At 36.0% G+C, this 16058-nt stretch overlaps 1 protein-coding gene across 4 annotated transcripts in view; it reads right to left on the minus strand.

The window, feature by feature from the left end:
- The window catches only part of TBC1D15 (TBC1 domain family member 15), a 76519-nt gene that overhangs the window by 14514 nt on the left and 45947 nt on the right, over positions 1-16058 (minus strand). For 2 of the 4 annotated variants that reach the window (XM_057316421.1, XM_026500014.4), the window contains 7 exons: positions 15811-15913; positions 14713-14763; positions 14215-14412; positions 13031-13159; positions 12389-12492; positions 9924-10018; positions 1828-1944 (listed from right to left, as the gene is read on the minus strand). In XM_057316421.1, coding sequence (XP_057172404.1) covers positions 1828-1944; positions 9924-10018; positions 12389-12492; positions 13031-13159; positions 14215-14412; positions 14713-14763; positions 15811-15913 — 797 coding nt within the window. The remainder of the gene's footprint in view (positions 1-1827; positions 1945-9923; positions 10019-12388; positions 12493-13030; positions 13160-14214; positions 14413-14712; positions 14764-15810; positions 15914-16058) is intronic. The other 2 variants (XM_057316422.1, XM_026500016.4) reach the window with 1 other exon arrangement.

Here is a 16058-nt window from a genome sequence, read left to right on the forward strand (position 1 = left end):
ACAGAATTACCTACAAGAGTAAATTTACAGCCCAGGTTACTTTACCATGGTAAAAGACAAGAAATATGATGCACTGGCTTTATGAAAACTACGTTGGCTCCTTACAAGGCCAGAGTTCTTAACAGGAACCTTGGCTATGTTTCAGATAACTTAAGTATTTGACTAGAAAGAATGAGAGATTAATACAGATAAATGAAGACAGCAATTTACCCAGTTAGCTGGTCTGGCACTATGCCCTGAAAAAACTGAGCATTCAGGAGCTCCTAAGAATATGCGTGAATTCCTATCTCAAAATTATCATCTGAAAGTACAAGGCAATGCCTCTTGCTCCCTAAGACAATGGTCCTAGTACCTGTAGCAAAATGGCAATGGGTCAGCGTGGTGGGTACATAGAGGTAAAAATGCCAGCCTGAAATAAAGACCTGGGTCTCTACCCCAGTCCAATATTTACTACTTGGGCAACCTTGAGTCACTCTCTAGAACAATAAAACCTTACTCATAAAATTGGCATTATTTCCCCACTTCTTCAAAAGGCTGCTATTAGTAATGACTCAAAATCAAGTATTACAGTGCTTTAACCTGAAAAGCACTCTACTAATATGTTTCAAATGAGGTGTGATAGATAGGACTGGCTAAATTTTACATTTTAAAGAGAAAGCTGTGGTTTTCAATTTACTGTCACCAAAGAGGCTGATGCCTCAAGATCCACAAAAGAGTTTACAGCTTCCCCTAACATATAAAAGAAGAGGAATTCATATAGATACAAACGATGAGGAAAATGTATCATAATTCAAGGTTCATTTAGGTTTAATATGCTAACTATTCACTTACCTTCTCCAAAAGCTGTCTCAAGCTCTATTAAAATAATCTAGAAAACATCTGTCTGCATTATTGTCTACTTGGGAATCACTCACATGGTAGATAACTCAAACTTTTCCATTACTTATACAAAGGTTGATGCATAGAGAATTTCCTTTAAGGAAACAGCCCAAGTTCTCTTACCTCTTAAAATATTAATTCCTTATATTTTCTACCCCTTAATCGTTCCTCACGCTATCCGCTACTGCCCCTATCAGCCCATCTTGCCAACCCATTTTGGTAAGAAACACAGTTACCAAGAAAAGAGAGTAAAGTTCTACATGGTCTAGATAATATTTATCCACATGGCTTGTCCAAGATATCATTACATCAGTATTTTCCTTCACAAGGCAGGAAAGCATTTCAAACAAAGTTTCCCAAACTTTGTCAGTTCAGACTCCATTATGTCTTAGTAATTTTCCCTAGGCTCAAAGAAATAACTAACATTTCCATTTATTAAGTACTTGGATCCAACAACTTAATAATTATTTATGTCCTATGAACTTAGCACCTGTTGGGCACTGCACTACTTCTCAAACCTTGGAATCCAACCGGATACCACCATCCTCATTTCCTGTCCCTCATCTATTTTTGCACAATACTTGCCTATCACAAGGCCAAAAGCCCTGCTTTGTAAAACTGTAACTTCTTCAGGAGGAATGTGGAGATCTGATGTTGAAACTCTGAACTACTTCAGCAAAGACTGAGAGCAGCACCCTTACAGATGTCACTATCTTTCTCAAAAATTTAAAAATATCCCACACTGCCCCACAAGTATGCCATGGCAACCCAGTGCTCTTCAGTGCACAATCTGGGAATCACAGCTTTCCAAGTTCCCAGCTCAATAGAACAATCCCTACAGAAACTAGCCCACAGAGTGGTTACTTATGTCTAACAGGTTAATAAATTTAAATTCTAAAATAAATATATATAAATCTTTTAAAATTAGGATATTAGAAGAGAACTTACCTAAATCAAAATCATACATACAGTAGGTCATCAAAATGTCATGAAGCAAAATCAACCCTGGATTATCTTGGCCTTCATAAAACTTGTTTGTTCGATCTGTTCTGTTAACATCTTTTTCTGAGGAGGAAAATCATCATATATTTGAAAACTTTTCAGAAAACAGATTTTTATAAAGCTTACATCTTAAAAGAACAAAATTATTTTTCTTGCTATTAATTTCACTCTCTTGCTAACCTTTTACTTAATGAAAAAATTCATCAAATTCCATTTCAGATATGCAATAAATGTAAGATTTTAGAATATTTTTCAAAAATCAGTCTACTTCCTCACGGGTATATTTTCAAATATTTTTCAATTCTTATCTAGACACAGAAATTTTTAATAGAAAACACTTATTTAATTAAAAGCAACACCAATAATTCACATTAGTTAGCAATAAAAATGCCAGTCATGAATGCATGTGACAGGCAGTATTATTTGAAAACAGTAATAAAAAAAAAAGCTACTACACAATCGACTGTAATCAAAGAGATTTGCTTGATTCATATTTGCTTCATTCATTATCACCTTCTTTGTCATGTTCCACAATCATCTTCAGGACAAATTACTTCCATTCTTATACATTACTCAGTTTATATATTAGTATAAACAATTTAGTTAAATTTTGAAAAAATGAAAACCCATATTATGCTAGAAATGATTTCATGACATTAAAAACAGGTTTGGAAACATCGCCATGGGTGTATCCCAAGCTGTACTGACAATTCAATCCAGAAACCCTGATACCTACTAAATGCAGCTTATTGTGGAAGGCTTTGCAATTAAAAAGGTATTCCCCAAACGAATCCCTCAGTAAATTAGGAAGAAATATTTTAAAGAAACTCAAAGTGTTTAATCTACTCTATAATCAATTCTGTTTAAAAGTTGTAACTGACTGAGATCTCCCCCCGCTTCACCCATGAAAACGAATAAATTGAAAACATTCTCAATACAGGTACTCCTGCTTTTCAAAAGTTTGCATTACACCACTTCACTTTTACAAAAGACGTACATCAGTACCTGTTTTCACTAACCAAAAGAAATCCAAAGATTTTCACTTTTACAAAAAAAACAATGAAAAGTGAAAATAGCATTCAGAGTTTGTTTTGCAGTGAACTGTTACGGAGGCAGCACTCGCCCTGGGCAGTTAGAGGTGCCCACACCACACTCCTTCCCCAGGACCTACACTCAGAGTCTCAGCATCAAGCCACCATAGCTTTGAAATGTGTCTGTGGGCAACTGTGCTGTATCTTGATTGATCTGTTAGCAAAAAGCCTAAAAGAGGTTATTTTTTGGGTCTGGGAATGCTTAAAAAATCTTCCAAATAAGTTAACAGTTATTATTTATTGCTTTATACCATTCAGACTCATGAAAGGTCTCACAGAACACCCTACTTTCAGATAGCAGGGTAAACCTGTACTTGTGAAGAAATGGGGAGGTATTTTACAACAGAGTAGAATCTAACGAAATAAGATGACATGAGTTTAGATTCTGTAAGGACATTTAAAAAAATATGAGAACAATATAATAGCTTTCTATTAAAATACACTATATTAAATTTAATAAAAGCAAGTACATATCTATAAAATTGTGGATACGTTTTTCAAACAAATAAAGTAATACCAAAAAAAGCATAATAAATGTAAAATTTCATTTAAAAACATCAAAATGGCAGCACATGGGTGATTCGGTTGGTTAAGCATCTGCCTTTGGCTCAGGTCATGATCTCAGGGTCCTAGGATAGAGCCCTGTGTCGGGCTCCCTGCTCTGTGGGGAGTCTGCTTCTCCCTTCTCACCCCCCCCGCCCCCGCTCATCCTCTCATTCAAATAAGATCTTAAAAATGAAAATAAAAAATGAAAAACATCAAAATGTTTCATTCTCAAATCAGTGTTGGTAAATGGGTACGTAAGTTTATTTTTTTATTAACTCAAGCACAACTGACATAGTCATAGTGACAATATAGAGTATTTGCCTTAATAGGGGTTTTAAACATGGTAAAAATTATTTGTACCCTCATGAATTATCTGCATTTCTTTCCTCTTGTATATTTAGAAGTGACATGACGGGCAGAAAACAAAAAGGGATCAAAAATGATATGTAAAGTATTTTATAAGGAAAGTACGTATAGAAACTGTATCTAGAAAGAAAATTAGTACTTACAGTTTAGAAAATAAAGAGCCCTCATTAAATCCAACTCTCCATCTAACTTGATATAGCTAAAGAAGTTGAAGAAAACACAACCATGCCAACGGACTCCATCTTACATTCGCCATCACTAACCTCAACTGGGCCCCTAATGTGCCTGGCAGTTGTGCTTTATTTCGTTCATCCATGCCTTGTCCCCATTCATCTATTTTATATCTTCTCCTTTGTCCTCAAGCCTCCAATATGATATCTCCTCCCAACTCTAGCTCTCAGATAAGGACCTTGCTTCCTATTTCTAAGAAAACGGAAGTTATCCAAGGAGAACTTCCACAGGATCTTGCTATTTTAACCACATAACTGCATTTGTATTCACACAGTCCCCTTCTCTCCTCCTATCACTCTAAATGAGCTTCCATGATGGTGGTGAAGTCCAACCCCTCCTCTAAGTGCATGACATCCACCCTCTAGTGGCTACCCAAGGATACTGCCCTAGTTAATTCCTGTCTCCCTCTCTAGTTTCATGAGTTTTTCTTCCTATTTGATCCATTCTCACCTAGCTTTCAACCATACTGTTGTTTCTCTCATCTTCATAAAAACCTTACTTAACCTCATTTTCCCCTCTAATGGCAGCCCATTTTGTCTCCATCTGTTTAGAGCAAAACTTCTTAAAAGAGCTATATATATTGTCTCCAAGTCCACTCCTCCTGTTTCTTCCTAAACTCACTCCAATCAGGTTGTCACTTCCACCACTCCACTAAAACTCCTTTCTAATCAAAATCTCCAGTGATCTCCTTATTACCTTGTGCAATGGTGAATCCAAGTCTTCAGCTCACTTGATATCCTAGTCACTCCTTCTGTAAATACTTTCTTCACTCGACTTCAAGGACAAACTCTCAGGATTTCCTCTTTTTTCTCTGGCTCTCTTCTGAGTCTCTTTTGCAGATTTCTCCTAATTGTTCCTACTTACAAGTTAAAGTACCTCAGGGCTTAGTTCTTGGACCCCTACTTTTCTAAATACATCACTCCTTTGGCAATGTGTCATCCAGTCCCCACCATCTATATGCTGATGACCTCTAAATTTCTATCTCCAGCCCTATCTCTCCCCTGAATTCCAGCCCTATGTAGCTACCTCCTACTCTACACATTAATATAGAGACATCCATTAGGCATTCTCACACTTAAACACGTCCAAAACTAAGTTCCAAATATTCCTTTCCAAATTTGCTTCTCTTATAGTTTTCCATGTCTTAATAAAAAACCCACAACTCCATTCCTCCAGTTACTCACTTTAAAAACTCTGGGAGTCACTCTTGAGTCTTTGCTTCTCTTGTCTGACACTGATAAACACACACACACACACACACACACACATATATATATATATGTTAAGCTTTCAAAATGCATACAGAAACCAACACTGAGCTCTCCCAACCATTCACTCCACACCACCCCTCCCATTCACTTCACTCCAGCCACACCGGTCTCCTCCTTGCTCTTCTTCAAACATATGGAGGCCCTGAGACGGAAACAAGTCTAGACCATGGTGTTCCCCTCCACTCAGAATGCCCTTCGTCCAGATAGCTGCATGGCATACACTCTGTTTCTTCAAGTCAAATCTCAGTCACTCAATTGCTAGCCCTCTGTATCAAGAAACCATCATCTCTCGCCTGAATTAGAGCAATAGCCTCACATGATCTTTATATTCCCTCCCTTGCCCCCCACAGCTATTCTCCAGAGAGAAGCCAGAGTGATTTGTTTAAAAGTCAGATCATATAACTCTCCTGCTGAAAATCCTCGAGTGGCTTTTCCATCACACTCAGAGGAAAAGCTCAAGTCTTTACAATGAACTACAAGGCTCTATGTGATCTGTACCTATTCCTCCACTGTTTCTCTGACTTCATACGTTTCTGTATTCTATTCCAACTCATTATAACCACATTTACCTCCCTGCTATACTTCAAACATGCAGAGACCCTGGGGTGAAAACAAGTCTAACATACATTATTCCTTTCTACTTGGAATGCCCCTTACCTGGATACCGGCATAGCTCAGCCTTCCCCCTTTAAGTTTCTACTCGAATATCACCTTTTCAGTAAAAGCTTTCTCGGGTCACCCAAGTTAAAACTGCAACATCACACATAAACTTCCTAACCATCTTGGCTGCCTTATTTTTCTATTTAGCACTTCTCACTAACATGCCACAAAAGTTACTTAATCTTGTTTACCATCTGTTCTTCCCCACAAGAATAAAAGCTCCTTGAGGGTAAGTATTTTGTCTATTTGTTCACTAATAAATCCCCAGAGCCTAGTACATAAGAGGCACTAAGTAAATATTTATTGAATGAATGTATGAATGTTTAAAATAATGAACGTGATTTTCAAAAAGATTCCTGGTGATTCTAGCATACAGCCAAAGTTAGGAACCACTACTCTAAAGACTGGGATTCCTGGGCCTTCTTATCTGCCTCTTTTTTCCCCCAGGTGATGTTATCTATTCCCATAGATATTTATACTAATAATACCCAAATTTGTATCTCCTAACCAGACTGCTCCAGACTATTCAACTAGCCACTTGACTTTCCATTTGTATGTCTCACCTTAAGGAATATATAAGTAACACTTAATTCAATTTCACCATACCCATTCTCCTCATCTCCATAAACGGAACCACCAAATGGCCAATTTCTCAAGTCAAGAAATGTAGTCCCATCCTAAATTCTCTCTTTCCTCTTCATACCCTACATTCATTACACCAAAAAAGTCTTACCAATTCTATCACCAAAATGTAAGCTGAATGCATTTATTTCTCTACATATCCACTACTATCATCTTTTGCTTATAGTTGTTCCCACTTATTGGTCTCCTTGTTCCTACTCTTACCTTGATTCAATCCATTTTCCATAGAGCAGAAATACTAATTTTAAAATATAAATAAAATGGTCTTACTTAAAATGATCCAACAGTTTCTCTTCACACTTAAAATAAAATCCAACTTCTTGGCACTAACCACAAGATCTTTAGCTTACCTGTGTATTTTCTAGTAAAGCAAATTTATACCAAAGAAAACAAACAGAAAAAAGCTTCTGGTAATCTTTCCTAAAAAATACTTTTGAGAAAAACTATTGTAGAAAAAAAATGTTTCAAAACCAACTTATTATATATACTTCTACTGACAGAAAGCATGGTACAGTTCAAAGGCTACTGAATTAGGAATTAGATGTAATTATGAATGAGTCTGGGCTATGAAACTAACTACACAGATGACTGTGTTATCTGCTAACAATGAAAAAACTGGACTAAAGTATGGCTCAATTCAAATTATATTATGGGGATTTAAAACATCTACATTTTCCCACCAAATTCCTGGAAAAGTGAGAACAGGACACAAAACAGATTGAGAATATCAGAGCCATTATCACTGCTGCCTGATTTAAAAGAAAAAAAAAAAAAAAGGGAAGATGATACAGCATGTGGAAAGAAAAGGCTTGAGGGGTGCCTGGCTGGCTCAGTCAGGGGGAACATGCAACTTTTGATCTCTGGTCATAAGTTTGAGCCCCACGTTGGGTGTAGAGATTACTTAAATGAATAAATAAATCAAAACTTTTAAAAAAAGAAAAAGAAAAGGCTTAAAATACTGAATTACTTAATATGTAACATCCCTTCCAGTTCAAATATCTTATGTCCAAGAAAGAAAAAAGTCCATTACCATTTTCCCTATTGAAAGTGAAAAGAGCAGACTTCAATTGGAAACTTCACATAATCCCATGCCTCAAGATTCCCAACCTTTTGCCTTAACCCGAAGAAAGAAACAGTTTATTCTGGTATAATTTATTTTTCAGAAAAATAAAGTTCTTTTACAATCAAAAGTACTGGGGTACCTGGCAGGATCAGTTAGAGGACCATCCAACTCTTGATCTCAAGCTTATGAGTTCAAGCCTCACATTGGGTATAGAGAATACTTACATGAATAAATAAGAACTTTACAATCAAAAGTACTATCACCAAAAAGATCTCATTGGGAGGGGAAAAAAAACAAGACAACATCAGAAAGGGAGACAAACCATCAGAGACTCTTAATCACAAGACACAAACTGAGGGTGGCTGGGGGGGGGCAGGGGGATGGGATAGCTGGCTGACGGGCATTAAGGAGGGCAAGTGATATAATGAGCAATGGGTGTTATATAAGACTGATGAATCACTGAACTCTACCTCTGAAACTAATATACTATACGTTAATTGATTGAATTTAAATTTTAAAAAACTCATGATTTGTCTTTATAAGTCTACAAATGCTACCGAATTGGGGCCCCTGGATGGCTCAGTTTGTTAAGCGACTGACTCTTGATTTTGGCTCAGGTCATGATCTCAGGGTGTGAGATCAAGCCCCACAATGGCCCTGAGCTCAGCAGGAAGTCTGCTTCAGGATTCTTTCTTTCCTCCTGCCACTCCTCTCTTGCTCCTGCTCTCTCTAAAATAAAAATCTTTTAAAAAGGGGTGGTGCCTGGGTGGCTTAGTCACTTACGTGTCTGCCTTCAGTTCAGGTCATGATCCCAGGGTCCTGGGATGGAGCCCCTCATTGGGCTCCTTCTCAGTAGGGAGTCTGCTTCTCCCTCTCCCTCCTTGAGCCCCCCCACTTGTGCTCTTTCTCTCAAATAAATAAAATCTTTAAAAAAATAAAAGAAAAAGCTACCAAACTGGCTATGTTGCACTTTGTTGTTGTTTTTTTTTAAAGATTTTATTTATTTATTTGACAGAGAGAGAGAGACAGCCAGCGAGGAAGGAAACACAAGCAGGGGGAGTAGGAGAGGAAGAAGCAGGCTTCCCAGCGGAGCGGGGAGCCTGATGCAGGGCTTGATTCCAGGACTCTGGGATCACGCCCTGAGCCACAGGGAGACGCTTAACGACTGAGCCACCCAGGCGCCCCTATGTTGCACTTTCTAACTATAATTTAGAGATTTTCCTCTTCCATGGGAAGGTGGTACTGAACATGGTGGTAAAAACATCCCCTGTCTTTATTTATGAAGCTATAAATAAATCCAAAAGCAATTATCAGAATTTTAAAAATAAGTTCCACTACTATCCAAAGCTATCCTAAAATTATATAGAGGCTAGCTAACAAGATAGTTAAGAATCTCAAAACCGGGTACTACCCTTAACCATGTTATCTTGGACAAGTCATTTATGCTTTCAATGGTTCAGTTTTCTGTTGTAAAACGGGGGTTATCAACAAAAAGTTAGAGACACGGAGAGCAGTAAATATGCATTCTTTCAATAACTTATACCAACCTGGCCTTTATCATAAGAGCTTGATAACCCAGTACTCACTCTTTGGAAATAAGTCTAATTCTTTTAATGTAAAATTCTGTCAAGCATCGCTTTTTTTATGAAATAGTTATTCCTAGATAAGAGTTATTCAATTCTCAAACACTGACAAAAATTTATTATCTGAAGTCATTTATTAAAAAAATGAAATATATGCATATTTAGAGATGGTCTGGAGGGATATAAACCAATGTCTATTAATTATAATTATCTCTGGATGACAGAAACAAAGCTAAATTTTATTTTCTTTTTGCTGATCTATAGTTCCTAATTTTTCTATTAATAAAAACGAACTTTTTGTAATAATGGAGACAATAATTTTTTGATGAAATTAATTTCATAAGCAAATAAACCTTTTTTAAATTCACATTTTGGAACTGGCAATGAAATATTTCAGTACTTATACTGACTGAATTCATATTCCTATTGGAAAAGGAAAAACCAAGAACATCAAACACATTCTAATGTACTCTCCAATTCTGATCTCTCTTTTGAGCCCTATCTCTGCATATTATCTTCACTTCTTAAATTTTATCAAGACTTCATTATAGACCCCTCTCATGCATTTCCAAAATTAGGAAAAAATTACCGATAAGACTTCTGTAATCTCTTAACCTCGAATTCCTCTTCTCTTGTTCTTCACTGACAGATTTCCACTGTAGTTTCATCCTGAAGTATTCGTCACTACAGAAAACAATTTTATACCAAAAAAAAACCTATGAACATGGGATTTTTAAAAATTCTGATTGGGTTTTCCTATTAACAATATATCAAAGCATTTATGATGCTAGTGAGATGTGAGGTTATAAATATGATAGTGAAATGTTTAAAGTTACAATACATAAGTGAAAACAAAGGAAAAATTAAATAACCTTATACATACCATAAACTTTGTTTAAAACTACTAGAATAATTAAGGTATGATTTTAAGAAAACATTTACCTCAATCCTTAATATGATACCTAAAATTATTCTAGTTATTAAATATTTTAATCACTAAGCTTCTGAATAATTACAAATACAAATCTACAAATTGCTGGTTTTTTTTAATGTGGCATAAGATTTCCATTTTCTAGCCAGTTTATTCACAAACTTGTTAATGTGAAATGTCTTAGAACTGGCAATTGGGGCACCTGGGTGGCTCAGTCAGCTAAGCATCTGCCTTTGGCTCAGGTCATGATCCCAGGGTCCTGGGATCAAGCCCCACGTCAGGCTCCCTGCTCAGCAAGAACCAAGTCTGGTTCTCCCTCTGCCTCTCCCCCCTGGCTTGTGCTCTCTCTCGCTCACTCTTTCTCAAATAAAATAAAATAAAAAAGAATTGGCAAATATGTTGAAAGAGAAAGGATTGTCTGAAAGTTTAAATATACACATAATGATTTTGCGTGAGATTTTTTTTTTCTTAAGATTTTTTAAATTTATTTGACAGAGAGAGGCAGCGAGAGAGGGAACACAAGCAAGGGGAGTGGGAGAGGGAGAAGCAGGCTTCCTGCTGAACAGGGAGCCCGACGCAGGGCTCAATCCCAGAACGCTGGGATCATGACCTGAGCCAAAGGCAGACGCTTCACTACATCTGTATCTTTGAGGTAAATACCCAGTAGTGCAATTGCTGGATCATAGGGTAGCTCAATTTTTAACTTCTTAAGGGACCTCCACAACTGTTTTCCAAAGTGGCTGCAGTGAAGAGAAGGGCCATATGCACCCCAATGTTCATAGCAGCATTGTCCACAATAGCTAAATTGTGGAAGGAGCCGAGATGCCCTTCAACAGATGACTGGATTAAGATGTGGTCCATATATACAATGGAATATTACTCAGCCATCAGAATGATCGTTCTGATTTGCAGCATTTGCAGCCACATGGACAGGACTGGAGGAGATTATGCTAAGTGAAATAAGACAAGCAGAGAAAGACAATTATCATATGGTTTCACTCATTTATGGAACATAAGAAATAGGAAGATCGGTAGGAGAAGGAAGGAAAGAATGAAGGGGGGGGTAAACAGAAGAGGGAATGAACCATGAGAGACTGTGGACTCTGGGAAACAAACTGAGGACTTCAGAGGGGAGGGGGGTGGGGGACTGGGATAGGCCAGTGATGGGTATTAAGGAGGACACATATTGCATGGTGTACTGGGTGTTATACGCAAATAACGAATCATGGAACACTACACCAGAAACTAAGGATATACTGTATGGTGACTAACATAACATAATAAAAAATTATTATTAAAACAAAAAACAAAGGCAGACGCTTAACGACTGAGCCATCCAGGCACCCCTCAGCGTGAGCTTTAAATCACAGGGTAGACTGATGAAGTGGGAGTAAGAAGGGTACCTGGAAAGTTGGTCTAAGTTTCTTTACAAGTCTGAGAAATTACTTAAAAATAGAAACAGTCGGGGCACCTGGGTGGCATAGCGGTTGAGCGTCTGCCTTCGGCTCAGGGCGTGATCCCGGAGTTATGGGATCGAGCCCCACATCAGGCTCCTCTGCTATGAGCCTGCTTCTTCCTCTCCCACTCCCCCTGTTTGTGCTCCCTCTCTCACTGGCTGTCTCTATCTCTGTCAAATAAATAAATAAAATCTTAAAAAAAAAAAAAAATAGAAACAGTCTTCCAAAAAAAATGAAAGACTAGTTTATGTTACAAGAGCACCAGGAAAACAATTTAAAGGTAATTAACCTAAATGGTAAATATACTTCTTATGGGACATTTTATAATTTCATAATAAATTTTAAAAATGAATAAATATGAATGATATATTTTAAAATCCCTACCTAATTAGTTATTTTTCAAGTATGCAAAATGTTTTTACAAGGGAAGTGCAATTTTATTTTTTTACCATCTTTCTACGTATTCACCAACACAACCGCAGTGAGTGTTTGAAAAGACTAGTCTGAATAAGTACAGAGCTCATAATTTTTCAGTTAAATAGATGAAAACAAATTTATTTTCACATATCCTCATCTATTTAAAATAATCATCTAGAAGCTCTATACTAAGTTGTATGGGTGAGTTATCTGAATTTCTTTGATGGACACACAAAAGACCTCACTTACGTTTTTTGCTTTTGTAATTGAGTCCTTTCCTCCTTGGTACTGTCCCAGGGAAAATAACCCAAAAGAAATTTCCATGCTTGCTTTCTCAATGCATGACTAAGTCCCTAAAGAAAACATGCATATTAAACACATTCGTAAAAAAGAACGCAATACTTTAAGTTCATAAAACTTGCATATAAATATACAGGGAGACTAATATTTAAAAGATAATTTTATACATAAAATAGCTCAATTTAGTGAATAGTAACTAACTTGTTTTTTACCTCCAGACTCTGAAGATTTAAGCAGCTGCCAGAAAGCTTAAACGATGCAGGATATACAGATTATATAGAAGGCAGCAGGACTAATTAGTCTTTCTAAGTCCAATCCTTATTAGATAAGGCAACTACAGCTACGGTACATACATGCCTCCTTCAACAGAACGGCAAGTAAGGAAGACTATTCTTCCCTAGGCTTAATGGTATGCCCTCCCCACGTCCCCAACCAACCTTAAGGGACAAAACAAGGACCTCACACTGTCCTACAGGGATTTTAAGGCATCATTCATCAAAAAGTTCATTCCATGACTACCTCCACACCTCCCACAAAAAAGAAAATTTCTATATCATAAGTGTCAAATATCCTCCATATTAAGGTATTTACCCCTCTAAATATCATCTGCTTCATATTATCTACATTTAAAATTCTTCCTTCGGAATCAATGTTCTTAGTCCATTCTTCCAGCGATACTGGCTCTCTCCTTTGAACAACAGGTCGTTCTCCCAAATCAATCTAAAAGAAGAAGATAAGCAATAAAGAGTACACTTTTAACTGGTGAAATTAAATCAAGGTACATGAAAACCCTAATTAAAATACTATTTATTACTCAGGCATGAGTTTTAACATTTCTAATATCTTCCTATATTTCTCCAATGTTTAGTTTATAAACTTTAATAGCATTCCATACATTTTCCTTCCTAGTAAACATACACATAACAAGGTTATAAATTCAGAGACAGGAATACATTCGCTATTTTGAGTTTCAATTACGTAAGTACAAAACATTTGACATGTAAATTCCATACAAGACCCTTCAAATTAAATGGTATGCTGTATTATTTAAAAAGACAGTATTATTCCACTAATCATATTCTAAAATTAGCTTTTCTTCCAAATTAAAATTTGTAGCTCTCAGAATTGATTCATGATCCATTAGCTCCACTTGGTATTTTCTACAGTTTTTTATTCAATTAACAGATGTTGGTAATTTAAAATGCCATTTGCAAGATAAGCCCTTTAAGTATTACAATTTAGATATTTATAATAGTTTAACTATGTACAGCCTAGAACTGTAGCAAATTCAGAAGTCTTGTTGAGCATATTGAAAGATTTGCCATAATTCAGGGCCAAGATCCACCTTACTTAAAAAGAAAAGATTCACATGAGCATAAAAGCCCTAGAGTAGTGTCCTGACTAGGTGCCTCTGGTCCTTACTGAGAAAACACATAAATTAGGAACAGAACTAGGAACAATATGTAAGGGTCACTATTCACTCGCTGCTATACACTCAAACAACCAACCTGCTCATTATCATCAAAAAGTAGTCAAAGAAAAGAGATCCAACTTCATAAACAGAAAGTATAAGTAGTAATCGATGAAGAACCACCAAAGAATTTGGTGGGAAAACAAGTATTAGTTGTTAGATACGTTAGCAAAAAAATTATAAGGATTTTAAGAGGCAGATATAACCAAAATTGAGTTTCTATTTCTATTGCATTCAGTACATGTTTAAAAAGCATTTCTCCTGTTAAAATGTAAGAGCTATGTTAATATAAATCTTCACTCACTCTTGTGATGACTTCAAATCCTGGTTCTTCTTGTTGATTTATCTTTAAACCTGGAATAGCATCACTAAGAAAATCTGCCATTTCTGAAGGCGGTCGTTGATGTGTAGAGGGATCACTGCCTCTCAAACTATCAAAAATGTAGTTTGTGACTTTGGAAAATCCTACCATAGTTGCTGTATAAGGATCCTTTTTAATTTTCTATGTAGTAAGAAAAAAACATTAGCATTATTAATTCAAATAAGGAATAAAAACACCTTACAATGGGCAAAAGGGCCACATTTTTAAAGTGGGGAAATCAGAACTAAAACAGTGTTCTACGATTATTAAAAAAAAATTTTTTTCTGGGAAGAAAAATTTATATTTTCTAAGCCAATCTTTTCATTTAGTTAAAACAGAATATTACACAGCAAGGTAATGCTACTGATTGAATTGCAGATAAACAAATGATTTGCAGGCTTTATTCAATCTGCATATATCACAAATATATGCAGTGCTTACTTTCCACTGATGAATGGCCCACAACAGCTTTCTTCTGTCTAGCGGTCCTGCCTTCACAAAAAAAATACTTCTTAACTAATGATGTACTGTATGGTGACTAACATAACAAAACAAAACAAAACAAACATAAAAAAAATATTTCTTGAAGTGTGCAGAGCCACACTAGTCCAAGAGAAAATATTCGATAGCTAAGTTTTAAAGCTCACAATATTTAAATATTAGCTGACATTTTAATCTACTTATATGATTAATAAATCATACCAATGAGTGTAATTTGTTCTAGAAAGTGCTGCCCTGGAAAACAGCAAAAGGTTTTTCTATTGCTAGGGTTACTTCTAAATCCCAAACTGCCTACTTATTCATACTTAGCAAAAGCAGTTACTTTTTTAAGGTCTATCTTTTAATGATTATTCTCACAATAAAAACTATTCCCTAATTTTTTTACTTAATCAGTGTCTAGCTATCTTGTCCTCCTTCCTAAAAAGTTCCCCTTTTATCTTGTTATCTTCAGAACCAAGAAGAGACCACCTGGGAGAGAGTAAGTACTCAAACATTTGTTGAGTGAATAAGTGAATAAACAACCATTTCATTTGTTTACATAAAAATCTGAGTGAAAAATAACAACTTTATTTCTGCCGGTGTTGAGTGCATATTTTTAGCCAAATATAAGAATACAGTCAAATACTTTAGTGGGAATTAGATTATCATGACCCAAATGAACCTACTTAAAATTGAAAATAAAAATTCAAACCATATTTTCAACTAAATGTATCATTAATGAATTCAAAGTGGCTTACCCAGTGATCTTGCACCTAATCAGTAAAAGCTATGATAATAAAAATCTACCAATGTCCAATTTCAGTATTACAATAAAGGGAAAAATTGCCCTAAGAGTAACTAAGAACCAAGGAAGCTTCTGAGTCTTACAAATAATACAAAACATATTATTTCTAAAAAATTAGAGAAGAGTTCCATGAAGTTTACACACAGAGACACTTGCCTTGTTCTGTATAATCTCTGAGAAAGTGAGAGGTAGGAGGTATATGAAATAATGGTGTCGGATTAACAGATTAATACAAAATAGATTAAGAAACATACTTGTATTAAACCATACGCAGGTTCATCAAGAAGATTTTCAAAAGACTGTGAAAGACTCTTATTCTGACAATTCACGAGAAGTGTTCTTTTATCCTGTGGAGATCTGTAATAAAAGAAGGGATCTGTAGAAAATACTAGCACACTGCATCAATTACTACCTGAACAATTACTGATGTCTGGTTACTTTTCCTTAACAACAACGAAAATCCCAAAACTCAAATGTCCAGTTATAGAAATGTTTCCCATTA

This window comes from Ursus arctos, unplaced genomic scaffold (assembly GCF_023065955.2).
Source record: "Ursus arctos isolate Adak ecotype North America unplaced genomic scaffold, UrsArc2.0 scaffold_21, whole genome shotgun sequence".
Taxonomy (NCBI): Eukaryota; Metazoa; Chordata; class Mammalia; order Carnivora; family Ursidae; genus Ursus; species Ursus arctos.